Source organism: Typopeltis vanoorti, chromosome 8 (assembly GCF_054136105.1).
Source record: "Typopeltis vanoorti isolate ZY-2024b chromosome 8, IOZ_Tvanoo_1.0, whole genome shotgun sequence".
NCBI classification, from domain to species: domain Eukaryota; kingdom Metazoa; phylum Arthropoda; class Arachnida; order Uropygi; family Thelyphonidae; genus Typopeltis; species Typopeltis vanoorti.
In genome coordinates this window covers 20,819,848-20,838,875 of record NC_143556.1, presented here as the reverse complement: position 1 = coordinate 20,838,875, position 19,028 = coordinate 20,819,848, and the positions used below count along the sequence as shown (strand labels likewise).

Here is a 19,028-nt window from a genome sequence, read left to right as displayed (position 1 = left end):
CTTTGTTCACTGATTCAATATTTCTTCATCATTTCAATACATTTCTTCATCACTACCCTCCACATTCCTGGGCCTATAGCTACATCCTACTAAACGTCTTCCTGTCAACCTCCACGTTACACCACACTTCCTCATTCCCATTGCCACTATTTCTCTCTTTCATGTCTACCTTATGTGGACTTAATTCCCCTACTTTCAACAGCAGTACTCCCCTTTCCTTCTTGCCCTTTCTATCCACACAAAATATACTGTATCCTTCCATTTCTATTCCCATTAAAATATCATCTTCATTCAACCATCTTTCAGTGAAACGATTTCATCTCCCTAATTTGTGATACTTCTGGCTTTTGTAAACAAACACAATAATTAATTTTTAGGTCTGTAACCAGTCCTATCCAAGCCATTTATTGATTGTGATTTCCCCACCATACCTGCCCAATCACCTTTATCACCACTTACCACATATATCTGCTCAGTCTCAACTTCCCCACCCACATCGCAGTATACTCTCATCATCATACACACACATTCGCTGCCACTTTCAGCATCCTTATGCTATGTCTCCCTGTGCACCCTGGCTCCCCCCTCCCATTTCCCTGTTCCTCTTGCATTCCCTTTCTCTCTTCACCTCTCACACTACTACTGTTTCCATTGACAAGCACTTCTGTATCTTCAATACCACTCTCCTGATTTTTCACGTTTGCTTCTGATCTCCTGCATGCATCACACACTGTACTTCCATCCAGCAACACTTTCTCTAGTGCACTCACTCCAAAGCTATTCAGATGCAACCCATCACACATCTTGGCTAACATAACATTCATAATTTTGGCTCTTCATCACAAATCATCATTGTCATACCTCAGCAACACACTGATAACCTCTCCTACTACACTGTTATCTTTCACTCTTCTCAATAACCTCCTAATTTTTGCCCTCATAATGCTCCCTATGTCCTGTTTGATCATTTGTCCCCACAATCGCCACTAACTTTCTTGCTCATTTCTTCCTCATGTCCAACACCTGAATTATCTATCCTACTCATTCTCCCTCCTGGATAGCAGACCTTATAGACTCTCTTATACTAATCATCTAACTATGGATTCTCCATATACTGCTATCCTGGAAACACTCATCACTTCTTTTATCTTATTTCTGTATTCTCTTGTATACGCTCATTAGTTTCCACTCTAATATTGCTCTGCATATCGCTCACCTTTAATCGAAAGAGACCAGATAAAAGTTGGACGGGAATCGAACCTAGGTCTTTCCGACCAAAGGGTTTCGTCTATACCAACTGAGCTATGGAGGCTCCTAATTCCCTCTATGTTAATCTGATAAAATCCCCTCACTAACTTAAAATCTTTATCATATCACTTCTTTTCTCCTATCCACTAAATTCTGTTTTTACTTAAATATAAAGAGACAATAGGCTTCATTTCAGCGATATAAACATTATTTAAATTAAGGGGATATTAATCCCGCATTGTTTTAAAACCGAATAAGAAACTCAAAGATTGGAATCAGAGAGTTTCATGCCGAATATAGTAAACTATAAAAGTATCAGCGATTACTAGCGTGAGCTAATGCAAGTAATCCTAGTATGTAGTACAATCTCGGGCAACTCACAGCAAAGGTGGTGAAGTTCTGATATTTTCCATAATGTAAAAACACATTTCCTAGGAAATGTATGCTGTTATTACATTATGGTGGGAGGTCACTACCCAGACCGGTTTCAATCTTTTTTGAGGCTTCATCAGTGAGTAGTTAGACCAAATAGATACCAAAGGGTATAGCGAAAAGAACTTATATACTCTATTATTACTATATTCGGCATGAAACTCTCTGATTCCAATCTTTGAGTTTCTTATTCGGTTTTAAAACAATGTGGGATTAATATCCCCTTAATTTAAATAATGTTTATATCTCCGAAATGAAGCCTATTGGCTCTTTATATTTAAGCAACTTAATGGTTGCACCTGTTTAACAACTCGTATAGCAGAGTATATAAGTTCTTTTCGCTATACCCTTTGGTATCTATTTGGTCTAGCTACTCACTGATGAAGCCTCAAAAAAGACTGAAACTGGTCTGGGTAGTGACCTCCCACCATAATGTAATAACAGCATACATTTCCTAGGAAATGTGTTTTTACATTATGGAAAATACCAAGAATAGCGATCAGAACTTCATCATCTTTGCTGCGAGTTGCCCGAGATTGTACTACGTACTAGGATTACTTGCATTAGCTCACGCTAGTAATCGCCAATACTTTTATAGTTTACTATATTCGGCATGAAACTCTCTGATTCCAATCTTTGAGTTTCTTATTCGGTTTTAAAACAATGTGGGATTAATATCCCCTTAATTTAAATTCTGTTTTTATATTCTTTTAATTCCTCACTACATAGCCAATGTTCCAGAGTCCTGATATTGTCATAGTTACTTGTCTCCAGACTTTTCCCAATGTTTCCACATTGCAATGAATAGTAGATGATCACATCTGAGCACAGTTCCATCAATTATGTATATAGCCTTATATCTCTGCATTCCAAAATGCAACACTTTCACTTATTAATATTACTACAAACCCCACTCATTTCTTAAAGCTAAAAGTTTATTCAAATCTTCCTGAAGGGAAGTAACATCAGCAGTGCTCCTTATAATTCTCCCCAACTTTGCATCATCAGCAAACAACTGAAGATTCCCAATTAGTCTACATGAAAAATCATTAACAAATAAGTTAAACAGCATGGGCTCAAGAACACAAACCAGGGGCACACCACTGGTTACCTTCCTTTTTGAGACACTGCTCCATCATACACAACTTGCTGGTATCATTAATGGAGCCAATCTCTGATCCATCTGACAATATACTATCCATTCCCATTCTCTGCAGTTTATACACCAACTCATTATCAGATAATTTATCATGTCCAAGAATATCACTGTATATGAATATCTCTTATCCAGCACACTTGTACCTTATCATGAAATACAAGTAAATTTGCTGAAAGACCTGCCCTTTATGAATCCATGCTGACCATCATAAAAAATTCTATGTCCATGAAATCGCTCCTGTATTCTACTCCTAACCAATCTCTCAAAAACATGGTTCTGCAGTTTGACGACAACTGCAGAACCATGTTTTTGGAGTGTTACTATTTTGCTTATTTTCCACTCCTTAGGAACCTTATCCACTCCAAGACTTTTGGTAAATAACCATGTCAAGGACATAACTAACTGTTTTGCACATTCTTTAAAAATATGTGAGGATATATCATCCATTTCCACAGCCTTATTAACATCTGACCCAATCAATACCTGATAAACTTCTGATTCTTTATCTTCCAGTTCTCCTAATACTTGCTTCCTTCCATTCTACATATTGCACAACATCATTTACACCAATATGATATACACTCCTTTTCATTGCAATTAGCATTCCTTTGAATGATCCTTGGCCTGACTAGACAATCAGTAGTGTACAGAACTTGTAAAATGACCTTTGTATTAGCTTCTTATTATACAAGCATTCAATTTCTTTTGCTGTTTTTTTTATATTATATATGCATCATTCATGTAACATCCTTCTGCTTTCGAATCACTGAACTAATGCTTTATCTCTTGATTCAGTCACTTTACTTCTGCTCTAAAGAATGGGCTTATCGTATTTATGTCTTGAAAAATTGAGTCCTCAGAAGTTCAAAGTTGAAGTTATTAAGCTCCTTTTGTCATGTTCTGAAACCATCTTTCCTAGCAAATTACCTTGCGTTCTGCTGTAACTTTTGATTTTGCACAGTATGACCTATGTTCTTGTGCCAACCATAAATCAACCAACCAGCCCTTCTAGCAAATTTTTTTATTATTATTATTCAGAGAGAGAGAGATCCCTGGAAGTCTCTCTTATGATTATTATTATTATTATTATTATAATAAATTATTAAGATGAAAGAATTATTATTAAGATGACTCCCTGACCTCAGTGAGTACTTATCGAGGAAGGCCACATATTATTGGCACCAGATGTCATGCCTGTTCTTGAATTCATTCAAGAACCTCACTCACCACCTCCAATAGTAGTTCATTCCAATCAATCATGCACCACTCTATGAGAGAAAAATCTAGCTCTCACCCACTTCTTAATGGCATTCATTCTCAACTTTCAAGGATGCCCCTTGTCCTTTCTACACTCTCCATAAAATGAAAAACTTCATTGACTGATATCCTGTATGACACTTTAAGAAGTTTATAAGTCTCAATCATATCACCCCTCTTTCTTCTGCTTGCTCATGGCTCAAGTCCATAAATTCTCAGTTTGGCTTGATAATCCATATTCCACAATACTTTGCACTCTCTCTCCACTGTATCGGTCCAAATGAGGTCTTATCAATTCCTTGAGTTCCTTTACAATTTGAGTCTCAGAATAGGGAAGATTCCACAGGAGTGGAAAGAATGTATGGTAATCTCATTAAATAAGAGTGGTGCAAAGACTAATGTATTCAACTATTGACCTATCAGTATCTCTAGAGCAGTGGCGAAGGTTTTGGAAAAGTTGGTTAGGGCTCATATACAGAACTGGGTTGACAGTGAATCTATACTTTGCAATGAACATGGATTTCTTAATGGAAGGTCGTGTTTCAACAACTTGCTCACATTCTATAATAATGTTACTGTTGGGTTAGACAAGGGAATGGATTTACCATGATACTTTTGGACTTTGCTAAGATTTTTGAAAGAATACAGTATGGAAGACTGTTACATAAATTAGAAAATATGTAATTGGATTATAAAATATTAGCATGGATAAAAGGATGGTCTTACTGACATATAAAAATATGGAGGTGTTAAGTCTGCAAGATTTAAGGTTAGCAGCGGGCATGCCACCAGGATCAGTCAACTCAGATTGCTCAAAGGATAAGCAATGCTTATTCTCTGAGCTGTATTTGCAATATATGCTTATGGTCCTTGAAATACAAGGTATAATTTCACCAATATAATATGACATTGGATATCTCATTACACCAAAGTGCAAGAACTTTACATTTATTAACAGTGAACTGATAGCCATTCTCACATGCCCACAATTCTAGCCTATTGAAATCATTCTGCAAGTATTGCACATCAGCCACATTCCTGATTACCGTGCTTATCTTTGTATCATCAACAGATAGTTGTGTGTCTCTTGTCAAATGCATGTCAAATCACCTGCATTCAGTAGAGCTGTTCTTCCATATTCATTCGTTTGTTTACTTGCAGCATAACAGTAGAATTCTTTTGGGTTGTCTTTAGCTTGCAGAGCCAGTTTCTTTTCATACTCAGACTTAGCTTTCCATACAACAATTGTAACTCTTTTTGAAACTGACATCATCCTTATGCATATGGTATTCCTCTCACATCATATTTTTCTTGAGAATCTCTTGCTTCATAAGATTTCATGACAACCTAGTTATCTTTGAACTCTAAGGATGCATTCCAGTATTGCATCATTTAAGTATTTTTTAAATGCTTCCCGTGCACTGTCAAAAGCTATCTTATCTATCAGTTGATACTGTGGTACAGAACCCAGTTAGTCACAATTTCCTGCTTTGTAGGGCATCATATACCCTTTCCTGAATGGAACATTCATAAACTTAACCACTTCCCAAGTCAGTACTACAGAATTACTGTCACCAACCAGAGAGCAGAATAGTTACATCTTTCACTGAAACTTCCTCTTGCACTATAATCAGATCTAATACTCTTTGACCTTAAGTTCCTTCTGCCACATGCTTCTTGAAGAAGTCTCACAACAACTGAATAATTTTACTTTCAATTTTTTCTTGCGATTTCACTGCTACCCAATCAATGTTCAGATAATTAAAGTCCATCATTATGATTACTCGTTTTGCACCCATCATCTTTATTTAGTAATGCATTTCTTTATCACTAGTAACCAATCCACTAGGTCTGTAAACATCCCACTATGTATTTGATCTTGTTAGATTCCACCTCATACCAGATGGCTTCAAACTCACTGCCACATGGAAAACTGTTACTAGTATTGCAGTCATAGGTCTCAGCTGTAATTATGGATTCAACTACAAAATACAAAATGCTTTTGTGTTTGAGAATATTGTCAAAAATATGTTTATTTATGTTTAATACAGGTTACAAGTAATTTTTATATGGCAAAAAAAAATAAATAAATAAATAAGAACTAAAGTTAAGACATTTATTAATTGATTTTTAATGATTCTGATTTAGGCTAAGATGATGTCACTGCTGAAATTATATTCACAAACAGCTCATTGGTCAACATTGTTAAAAAGAGGTACTACATTATTATTTTTTGGAAGGCATTATGGTGAAGCTGCCCCAAGTTCAGTACCACACAAATCACTAAAGAATGAAACAGTAATATCTTCTGCAACTGTTCCTCAGTCAGCAGATGTTGTTATTATAGGTATTTTCCTTCTGTCGTTTGTATTTTGAATAAGTTAAGCTTTAGAGTTGCTTATATATAATTTATTCAAGGTAATATTTTGTCATAATATTCTGTTTGGTTGTAAAATTAAAATAGTAACCTAAAATACAGTGTGTGCTCAAATTAATAATTATATTGGTACTTTGCTATAAACATTTGAACTAGACACTAATTAAATTTTTACAAATATTGTATTAGTTAACTCACAACTAATACAATACTGTAGTGAAACTGTAGTCATCAAAGGATAAATTTGTTATAGTTGAAGGTTGGGTATAGTGAATTTCCTTTAAAGTACAATAGAATTACTGCTAATGGTCTTTGGCTGGAAGTTTTTAATAGCTTATTATTATTATTATTATCATTATGCATCCATTGAGTCAGTCAGCCATCCTTTTATCCATGCTAATATTTTATAATCCAATTACATATTTTCTAATTTATGTAACAGTCTTCCATGCTGTATTCTGTCAAAAAATCTTAGCAAAGTCCAAAAGTATCATGGTGAATCCATTCCCTTGTCTAACCCAACAGTAACATTATTATAGAATGTGAGCAAGTTGTTGAAACACGACCTTCCATTAAGAAATCCATGTTCATTGCAAAGTATACATTCACTGTCAACCCAGTTGACACTGAATTAATTTACTAATTTACTCTTTTCATTCACTGCACTTCAAAGCAGTGCATTTCGCTCACCTACTACTCCCCAAGTAAAAAAACCTGTTCCCAACTCCCTTAGTTACATTGTTCTCATACAACATCTCAGCAAATTAAATATAGAAATAGATAACAGAATAAGCAAACTGGTATAGTGAAGAGCCCTATGTCTAAATTATTGTAGAATAAGAGAGAAATGAGCCAAAATATTAAATAATTGCTTAAATAACTGAATGAAGTTGATGTTTTCCATGTACCTGGTTTTTTGTACTTTCGTATTTTTTAGGGCTGATTTTTCTTCTAAATTTTACTGCAGTTGTTCAGTTTAGTTAGTCCTAAAGATGTGTAGTAGATTTATTTAGGTATATAGCATGACATAAAGAGTTGAGTTGAATATCTCCATTTTTGATATCAGATGTAATGCCACTTTTCTTCATAATATAATTCATACAGATCACGAATAATAATGGAGATAATGTGCACCCTTGTCTTGCAACTTATTTCATATCTGACCATCATTCAGCATCTCTTTCAATTCTGACTGCTAATTTACAACTTAAGTATTGGCTATATATTGTTCTGTACAATCTTCTATTTACACTATATAGTATTATTATTATCTCCAGGGAATCAAGGACTCATCGAGAGAAGCTGTAAATGACCCAAACCAGTTGTCGTACCTTCTCTAAAATTAATTCACACTAGATGTGTTCACTACCCCTAAAGCCAGACTATTCCACTCACTGCTCTTGATTGCAAGCAAATTTAACTTCCGTGGATCCCCCTCTGTTCTCTCCCTACCTTCCATATAACAAAAAATTTCATCAGACAATATCCTATAACACCCATTTAGTAGTTTATAGACCTCTGTTATATCAACCCTATTTCTCCTGTTAACCAGTCTGTAATCTGGATTTGTAACCCTTCTATGCATTCCTCTCACAGCTTTTTTTATTCCCTTGAAACCCGGGAGACCAAAATTGGATAATAGTAATCCAGATGCAGTCTTATCAAAGCCTTGAAAAGAGGCAAAAGGACTTGATCCTTACATGTCAAGGTTCGCTTCAACATCACAATTATCTTCTGAGTTGTATTTGCAACTTTTGCTATGTGACCTTCAAACTTCAAATTCCTATCCACCATTATGCCGAGATTCCTAGCCTCATCAGTTTCTTGTAGCATAAACTCATTAATATAATATGCTGCTGGAAATTTCATCACGCTAAAGTGCATAACTTTACATTCTAACATTAAACTGAAAACCATTTTGTTTGCCCAAATTTCCAGCCTATTCAAATCATTTTGTAAGTGCTAAATATCAGCAGCATCCCTGATTGTCCTGCCTATCTTCACATTATCAGCAAACAATTGTACATCTCCTGTTAGACCCTTCCTAATGTTATTAATGTACAGATTGAACAATAGTCGCCCGAGCACTGAACCCTGAAGTACACCACTGGTCACCTTAAATCTGACAAATCCACACCCACCATATACCACTTTTTGATATCTGTCTGTCAGCCGTCCACTGATCTAAGTAAAGAGTTTATGTTCCAGTCCTGTATTCTCCATTTTATGCAACGGATTTTTCGTGTGGTATCTTATCAAATGTCTTAACAAATCCAACATTAGTGTATCCATTCCCTTTACCCAACTCAGCCATAGCATTGATATATAATATGAGCAAATTGCTAAAACATGACTTTCCCTTTAGTAAACCCATGCTGCTCCTTACAGAGTATAGCTTTTTTGTCTACTCATTTCTGTATGTGAGTTCTTACTAACTTCTCTAAAATCTTCACTACCACACCAGATAGGTCAGTAGTTAGACACATCAGTTTTTGCACCACTCTTGTACAATGGAATTATCATACACTCTTTCCATTTTTGTGGTATCATTCCTGAGCTGAGACTCAAGTTATACAAACATATCAAAGGCCTAGCCAATTCAGTTGAACATTCCTTTAGTAAATGTGCTGCTGTTCCATCTGTCTCTATTGACAAATTGTTATCCAGGTTATGCAACAGCTTTTCAACCTCATTTTCATGCAGCTGTTATATACACCTGGTTGATATATCTTAACAAGGTGAACACTCGTTAATTGAACTATCTCATTTGCTTCTGAGACTAGAGTACTATCTACATTCAATAAAGTTATTCTTCCACATTCATTCTTTCTTCTGAGTTGTATTTGTGACTTTTGCAAATACAACTCAGAAGAAAGAATTTCATACTCTGATTTAGCTTTCCATACTCGTTACTTTTCTGACCTGTGCTTTATATATTTCATAACTCATCTCACTCTTATTCTCATGATATTTTTTTTACATCATTTTCTTCTTGTGAATCTCTTAATAAGGTTGCACATCCACTTCAATCCCAACCTATTTATTCTTCAAACACTAGGAATACATTCAGATACTGCCTTGTTTAAGGCTCTTTTTCAAAGCTTCCCATGCATTGCTAACATTTTTCCTAAGTATGAGATATTTTCCTTTTGGATTTATTAGTAGACCATAGTTATTCATAAATATACAGTTGTCGACAAGTTTCACCAGCTAATTCTGTCTGGCTTCTTCAGGATAAGAAAATAGGTACACTAACGTTTACTGGTAAAAAGAAGAATGGAGTAACAACAGTTTAATTAATTAAAATTGACTTGTACCATCACGAGCATGGAACGTGGAGTCTTAGTCATTGTTTGTTGATTGTGTTTTATAGTTTTCTGCAAAATTAAATTCTGCTAAGCTTGGTGAATTTATTAAGCTTTTCCAAATGTCTTTCAGTATCATGACTTGATTTCTGTTTAGATTATCTCCTGTCTGGAGTACCACTGCAGCTTCTTTAAAGTTTCTACATTGAAGAAGATTCATTTGAAATCTTCAATGTAAGGCATGGAGCTGTTATCCCAATTGATGGAGTGGCATGAAATCGAAAAATGATGGGCTAATCCTGAGGTATCTGTTCTGCTGTTGTTGACATCCCCAATATGTTCTTTTTGAATTTATTAAGCTTTTCCAAATGTCTTTCAGTATCATGATTTGATTTCTATTTAGATTATCTCCTGTCCAGAGCACCACTGCAGCTTCTTTAAAGTTTCTACATCTGAAATCTTCTTTAATGTAAGGCATGGATCTGTTAACCCAATCGATGGAGTGGTTCAAAATCGAGAAATGATGGGCTAATCCTGAGGTATCTGTTCTGTTGTTGTTAACATCTCCTATATGTTCTTTTTTTCGGATTTCTAGGCTTCTTGATGTTTGGCCTGTATAATTCAGTCCACAGGATCATGGGATGTTATATACACCTGCATACTTGTAGAAGGCAATACTGTCCTTCGGAGATCTTAACATGTGTCGTGTAGTTTTAATCGGTTTGAAGGCAACCCTGATGTTGAAAGACCTCATGAGTTTTGCTTTTTTTGTTGAAACTCAGCGGCATAAGGTATGACAATAGACGATGTATACTGTGTGACCGGAGGTTGTTGCTGTGGGTTGCAATGGTTAGCCAAAAAATATAATCCAGAAGATTCTCCATAGAAACAAGCTACAGCAACAACCTCCGGTCATGCAGTATACATCATCCATTGTCATACCTTATGCCAGCTCAGTTTCAACAAAAATAGCAAAACTCATGAGATCTTTCAACATCAGGGTTGCCTTCAAACCGATTAAAACTACACGACACATGTTAAGATCTCCTAAGGACAGTATTGCCTTCTACAAGTACGCAGGTGTATATAACATCCCATGTTCCTGTGGACTGAATTATATAGGCCAAACATCAAGAAGCCTAGAAATCCGAAAAAAGAACATATAGGGGATGTCAACAACAGAACAGATACCTCACGATTAGCCCATCATTTCTCGATTTCGAACCACTCCATCGATTGGGATAACAGCTCCATGCCTTACATTGAAGAAGATTTCAGATGTAGAAACTTTAAAGAAGCTGCAGTGGTACTCTATACAGGAGATCATCTAAACAGAAATCAAGTCATGATACTGAAAGACATCTGGAAAAGCTTAATAAATTCACTAAACTTAGCAGAATTTAATTTTGTGGAAAACTATAAAACGCGATCAACAAACAATGACTAAGACTCCATGCTCTTGATGTTACGTGTCAATTTCAATTTTAATTAATTTAACTGTTGTTACTCCATTCTTTTTACCAGTAAACATTAGTGTACCTATTTTCTTGTCCTGAAGAAGCCAGACAGAGTTAGCTTGCAAAACTTGTCGACAACTGTATATTTATGAATAACTATGGTCTACTAATAAATCCATAAGGAGAATATCTCATACTTATTTTTTGCATTCAGTAACTGATAACATGGCACCAAAGATAGTATTCTTTTAAGTTGGTCATAATTTCAAGCTTTGTAGTTCAGAATGTAACCTGTTTCTAATAGGAACAGTGATATAATTTGATACTTCCTAAGAAACACCGCATGATCACTGTCATCACCAGCTGGTGGTAAATAATCATATTCCTAACAGAGACCTCTTCTGATATTATGAACAAATTCAACACTCTTTGGCATTGAGTTCCTTCTTTCACATGATGTGAAAAGAAGGAACTCAATGAGAGAGGGAATGAGTGAAACGTGCAACAGTGCTGGAACTAGGGATAGAGAGATGACAGGACAACAGGTAAGTAGGGAGAATGAAGAAAGAAAGTGTTAGAGGAGTAAGAGTGAGGGATACAGGTGAGCAAGGAAGAAACAGTGGTAAGAGGTGTGATGTATGGAGACTCGATGATCCGTGGTGTACAAGATAGAATTCCAGAGGAGTGTTTGCCTGGAGGAACAATAGATAGTGGACTATGGCAATTAAGTGAGGTGAAAAGGTGGATGAGATGATTGCAATGTTGTGCATGAATGACTTGAGAGGCAGTGTCAATCAGGTGGCAAGAGATCTGAGGTTCATGCTTGAGGTTGTACAGAAGAAGACAGAGAGGGAAGATAGTGAGTGTATTTGCCTAGGTATGATAATGCAGAACTGCAGAGAAGAGCATCAATAATGAATAGTGTAATAGCTAGAATGTGTCAAAAGAGAGGCTTGAAATATGTGGATGCTTGGAGGGCATTTGAGGACAGAAAGGAACTGTATGTGAGAGACAACTTCCATTTGAATGAGGGAGGATGTAGGCATCTGGAAAGAATACTGTTCTCTGAACAAGTCACTGTCAGTACAGGGAAACTAGAATTATCAGGGTGGATGGCAACAGGGGTACCTCTTGTGGGAATAGACGCTTCAGAGAAGGGAGAATACATTGGGTAATGCTGAATGCTTAATCCAGTAAAGTCTGGAAAGGACAATGATAAGTACAGAAACAGTGACAATTCCTTGATACTTCATACTAATGCCAAACTCCAGAATGAAAGAGATGAATTGGTGGTGCTGATGGCATCAGCCTGTAAAAAAATTATTGAGATCTCTAAGACATGGTTGATGGAAGATGATATACTGACAGAAATGGAAGTAGCAGGGTATAGCATTTTTTGACAGGATAGGAAAGGAAAGGAAACTGTGGTGGTTGAGAACTGCTTGTGATAAGTGATGACTTATGTCCTCTCAGAGTGGAGGAGTTGGACAACAATGGCAGTAATGGTTTTGAAAGCATATGGTGTGAGGTAGAGGTTCGCAGGACAGGATACTTAGTGGGGTGTTGCTACAAGCCAGGAAGCATAGAGAGTGAAGAGCAGGAGATGTTTAGGCAGTCGAACTTGGTCAGTGCAAAAAGAATGATTATTATGGGAGATTAACTATAGCATTTCTGGAATTCTTGAGGGACAAATGTCATAGACAACATGTAGTAGAAGGAACACAAAGTTCAAGAGTTTTAGATTTGGTCATAGTATCAGATTATCTGATTATAATTGATATGGCATCTCTGCCCCCAGTTGGAGATAGTGATATAGTGGTTTTGACTTGGAAGATGAATAGACATACAGGAGTATCAAAGAGAAAGGAATGTATGTGGAATTATAATGCAAGTGATTATAGTAGTCTTAGTTGATTCAGGGCAGTTCCATATAGTGAGTAATTGGAAGTGTGCGATCAGCAGTGCATACAAACTGATGAAGAAACATTTATTAGCAGCAATGGCAAGTTGTATATGTTAAGTAAAAGAACACAATTTGGTGTAAAGTGGGTGATAAACAACATCAAATTGGAACTGCAGGCGAAAAGAGGTTTTGGAAGAAATATAAGGAAAGGAATGGAGAAAAGATGTATGAAGAATATAAGACTCGTTCTAGAGAATGAGTGGTATGGTAAAGAAGGCAAAACTGAAATGTGAAAGGAGATTGCTCCTGAGATCCAAAGAAAATCCTAAAGAATTCTTTCATTAGGTGACCAGAAGTAGTAGTAGTAGAGTGATTGCAAAGGCCATAGTGGAGTTGTTTAATGAACACTTTATTGGGTATTTCATCCTGAAGAAGTAGATTTTAATACTTAAGGAATGGGACAGGTTCAAGGCTTAGAAGTGCAAGAGGAGACTTTGTTTTAAATACTAAATACTCTGGATGTCAATAAAGTAATGAGACTGGATGGGATTTCACTGTGAGTTTTGAGGGAATGCACTAAGGAACTGAGAGCTGCACTGACCTGGCTTTTCAATGAGACTGGCTCCAGGAAAGATGCCCAAGGAGTGGAAGGAGAGTAAGGTAGTACTATTGCATAAGGGTGGTAGTAAAATGTGTCAAATTACAGACGTTTATATTTCATCAGTAGTTGTTAAGATCTTGGAGAAATTAGTGAGGGACCATATCTTAGTTACAATTAAGTCCTCTGATGCTGTGACCAAATCCAAAACTCTTGAACTTCGTGTTCTTTCTGCTGCAGGTTATCTAAGATGTTTTTCCCTCAAGAATTCTGGAAATTCCATTCCCTTACCACTATATGCATTTTTCTCTTCCCAGTTTATTCTGGTATAGTCAAAATCTTCCATAACAATCATTCTTTTTGTTACCAAACTTATCTGCCCAAACCTTTCCTGCCCTTCACCCTCTATTCCCCATGGCTTATAACAACACCCTAATAAATATCCTGTCCTGCCCATCTTCATCTCACACCATATGCTCTCAAAACTATTACTGTCATTATCCTCCAAATTCTCCACTCTGATTATAAACAATACTCCACCATCGCATTTGCCCTCCCTATCCTCCTACTGCTATTCCTATTGGTATATGATCTTCCATTAACCATGTCTCACTGATCCCAAATTGGTGCCACTGATCTCAGTGCCACCAATTCAGTTCCTTTATATTGGATATTCCTGGTATTAATTTAAGAAAACATCAGCATATTGTCAGTGTTTCAATAACTATCATTATTCTCTCCATACTCTGCTGGATTCTACATTACACAACGTGTTCCCCCCCCCCCTTCTCCCAAGTGACTATTCCTACAAGAAGTCATCCCCAGCTACCATCCACCCTGATAATTATAGTTTCTCTGCATGAACACTCTCACTTGTTCAGTGAACAACATTCTCTCCAGATGTTTACATCCTTCTTCATTCAAACGCAAGCCATCTCTCATATACAGTTATTTTCTGTCTTAAAATGCATTCCAGGAATCCAAATAATCCAAGCCTCTCTCTTTTGACACATTCTGACTATCATACAATTCATTATTGATGCTCTTCTGCTGTAATTGTCATTGTCACACTGTCTGTTGTTCCTCCAGGCAAACTTCTCTAGCATTCTGTCTTGCACTCCTTAGATCATCCAATCTCCTTACGTTATGCCTCTTACCACTATTTCTTCTTTGCTTATCTGCATCCCTCACCTTCTCTCATATGACACCTTCTCTCTTTGTTCTCTCATTTACCTGCCTTCCTGTCATCTCTCCATCATTGGTTCCTTATATCTTGCCTTCTTCCCATTCTCTCTCTCTCTCTTCCCTTATTCTCTCCCCTTCTATCTGTCCCATAATTTTCTTTCACTCCTACTCTTATTCACTTCGTATCTATCCTTTTCAGCCTCCTAATCTCTTCTTTCATGCTTCTTAGCTTCATAACTTCATACATTCCACTTCTTCTTTCAGTGCATATATCTCTCTCTCTGTGTCTCTTTCTTTCTCCAAGCATCTTATTCTTGCTTGACATTCATCCTCCCAATCAGTACCAATGACACCATCTTTCAAACCCACTGCACTTCCTAATTTTATATTCTTATTCGTATGCTGCTCATCCTCTTCACCCCTGATCAGTTACTCATCGTTTTTGATTGGCATTCACTTATTTCTGATGCAATGCTGCCAAATTCTGTTATGCTAATTTTGATATCGCCAAGTTCTTCATTTTAAGCAGACATGCACTCCCCAGTCTATCACCTACCACATTTCTAACTGCCAGGATGCAAACATGTTGCCATTGCATACCACAAAATCTTATAGTATGCTGCATAAGATGCAAAAGCATAAAATGTATTCCTTAAATGGTGGTGGACTTGATGGTAACGTATCGGCAAACTGAATTTGTTGATGCCCTATTGCAGAATTTGAATGGTTGAATAATGGCTGCCAACATTATTCAAACATGAAACAAAGAACACTAACAAACTATACTAGAATATTACATTAAAGTGCAAATTCGACAAGCACAAGCTATTCATAGACTATATGTTCCATCTAGATTAGACAGACTGCCTATAAATTAAAGCAAAATCTCTAATAAATTATAACAAAAATATATTTTTCTTTTTGTTGTTGTCATCTCATAACACATCCAACTATAACTACTAAAGTTCCACCAATTGCCATCCTCAACAGGACATTTCACTTATAAGTTGTAGTTGCTGTAATAAAAGTTTGTTGTAAAATGTGAAAATGCTGTTTGGTCAGTTGATTGTTTATAAAATTTCCATTACACTTTTTTATACTAAAGTCATACTGAAGATGCTCTTGATAGTAGAGTGAAAATTTTATGCTAATAAAATATTTACCTAAGTTAAATCCGTATTATGTTTTACTAATTTTTTTTTCCCCTTCAGGTGGTGGAGTGATAGGATGTAGCACTCTGTACCACCTTACCAAATTAGGATGCACCAGTGTTGTTTTGTTAGAAAAAGATCAGCTGACAGCAGGAACCACATGGCATACTGCCGGTAAAGTATTTTTCTTAAGTAAAATCAGCAGTTATTACTAACATCTATAATCTTGACATATTACTATAATGTCTATTTACTTCCTATTACATACATAATGAAATTATAAATAGTATCATAATAGAAGAGAAGTATAATATCTATAAATTAAAGATGCCAAGAAATTATATTCTTGGTTTAATCCTTTATCCAAGTGTAAGCAAACAATGTCTGAGTGTGAAGTATCTTCATGACTGGACTACTTAATTATAGAAGTCATTACCTCTATATACAAGTAGACGAGTTGTGAAGATATTTCATTCGAACATTGTTTATCTACTCTTGGATAAAAGATTAAAGCAGAATATAATTTCTTGGCATCTTTAATTTATAGTATAACCAAGTGAAAAAACTTTCAACAAGTATAATATCTATAATGCTGTAATTGTTATCATTAGTAACAATAAACATAACATTTTTTTTTTAGAGAATACTCATATTCATACATCATGTATACAGTGTTGTAAACCAAGGGTAAATAAATTGAATGATAGATTCTATCTAAACTGTATTGTGGACTGGTCAGATAGATAAATTATTTGCCTTAGATTGTTAAAATTGTATAGCTATCTATAAGTGCAATAAAAACCACTAGTATTTTCACAGACAATCACAATGCGATGGTGTTTTGAATAACTGAATGTGTTGTTCTTAAGGAATACTAAGTAGAAAAATGTTTCAAAAAGTAGAAATAGATGGAATGAAAGAGTGTGAGAAGGAGTTGTTTCATTGAGTTTGCAATTGGGCTGCTTCCCATTACTTGTGTTTTTGTAGCTTAGAGGAAAGTGTGGAGAAATGACAGATAGAGAAAACAAACTTTCTGTAAGATAGTGGTTGATATGAATATGAGAAAGGAATCATCTAACCAAATTCTAGAGGGTATCATGAATTTTTAAATGAGGTTACTTCATGCATCACCTGATATGTGGGAATGTCTTCTAAGGTTGGGAAGATTTGGGATTTATACAGGACTAGCAGTTGTACAATTGAAAAGTAATATTGAGAAAAAAAAGGGCTCCACATTTTTTGGGGCTGTGAAATTCTTTTATCTCTCTTTCTGTTGAAAGACTAGAAGAGGCACGAAGTATACTACTTTTGGTATAGTACATTAAGCAAATTTTTTCATTATCCAGTGTGGGACAATCACATCACCACCCTGTTTATTGGAGTGATGAAGTGAACTTGAAAAAAATTACATATTTAGTCTCTAGAATAGAGTTTCTGAATTATCTTACTCATAAAACTACAGTACATTAGATACTAATGTGCTGTAGTTTTATGGATTTTTGGAGTGAGATATGCATATTGAACAAAAAAAAAAAAGTGGAAGGTGATTTACCTAGTCATCTGTGCAGGAGCTGGAAGGGAAAAATGAACTTAGGAGTCCAACCATGTTTTTAAATGATGTCACACATGTCAACATTGATGAGCAGAAGTTTCACATAGTTGCCTTATTGAGAAGCAAGAAAAGTATGACTGCCATTTGTGTAAAAAGAAAGTTTTTTTTAAATTAAGGGGATATTAAATCTCACATTGTTTTAAACTGAATAAGAAACTCAAAGATCAGAATCAAAGAGTTTCATGCCGAATATAGTAACTATAAACGTATCGGCGACTACTAGCGTAAGCTAAAGCACGTAGTTCAAGTACGTAGCAAAAACTAGGGCAACTCGTTGCAAAGGTGGAGAAAGTTCTGATCGCTATTCTTAGTATTTTCCAAGGAGATGTATGATGTTATACATTATGATGGGAGGTCACTACCCAGACCGGTTTCGATCTTTATCGAGATCTCATCAGTGAGTAGCTAGATCAAAGTATAATACTAAGGGTATAGCGAAAAGAACTTATATACTCTGCTATATGAGTTCTCAAAAAAGGTGCACCCATAAATTATTTAAAGTAAAGAGCCAATAGGCTTCATTTCGGTGATGTAAAAACATTATTTAAATTAAGGGGATATTAAATCCCACATTGTTTTAAAACCGAATTTTTTTATATAAAATAAAAACTTTAAAAGAAAGTTTTTATTTTTGTTGTTGATGCTCCTTTCAAAGTCTGGTATATGGCTGTCCAATATAAAACTGTTAACATTCATATTGTCCAGTATAAAACTCTTGACAATCATATTGGTTTTTGAACAACACATTTTGTTTCTTATGCCTGAACAGTCAGAGTGAGAACTCTTACTGAATATAAATGTTCTTAGTGACATAACAACACAAACATTTGATTTATTTAGTGCATATTGTCTTTAGTATAAAAGCATTGACAGAAATGTGTTAATTTCTTTATGTTTTCACACATCAAAGTTTTTTTTATCATTCCTATCCATGAAAAGGTATTACCTTATAGTACATTATTATTGGTACCATAGATGAGATAAGGTTTAGATAATCTGGATACCCAAGAGTACAAACATAACTTTCAAGCCATTAAGAAGGAGTGGTTTCACACTGGGCAATGCCATTAATCTCCAACCTAAAGCCATTCATGAAACATCCATGCTCACAGTTAGATTTGAACCCCACAACTTGTTGGCTGGAACAGTTAGCACGTATGCTAACTACTTGGTCAATCAGGCTGTCAAGGAAAAATATTGCAATATCTTTTTTTGGGACCCACTGGATTCAATTTTTTGATTATTATTTTTAAAAACTTTTGTGAATATCCTCCATAGGTTTGTAAGACTACCAGGACTAGGGTTGAATTCACCTTGTCTGCCATCCTGCAGTAGATGAGAAAT

At 35.6% G+C, this 19,028-nt stretch overlaps 1 protein-coding gene across 1 annotated transcript in view; it reads left to right on the top strand.

Annotated features, from left to right (window-relative positions):
* LOC150103805 (sarcosine dehydrogenase, mitochondrial-like) overlaps window positions 1-19,028 on the top strand; it is a 383,814-nt gene that overhangs the window by 34,416 nt on the left and 330,370 nt on the right. The window contains exons 3-4 of the mRNA XM_090397147.1: window positions 6,245-6,443; window positions 16,133-16,246. Coding sequence (XP_090253273.1) covers window positions 6,251-6,443; window positions 16,133-16,246 — 307 coding nt within the window. The 5' untranslated portion in view covers window positions 6,245-6,250. The remainder of the gene's footprint in view (window positions 1-6,244; window positions 6,444-16,132; window positions 16,247-19,028) is intronic.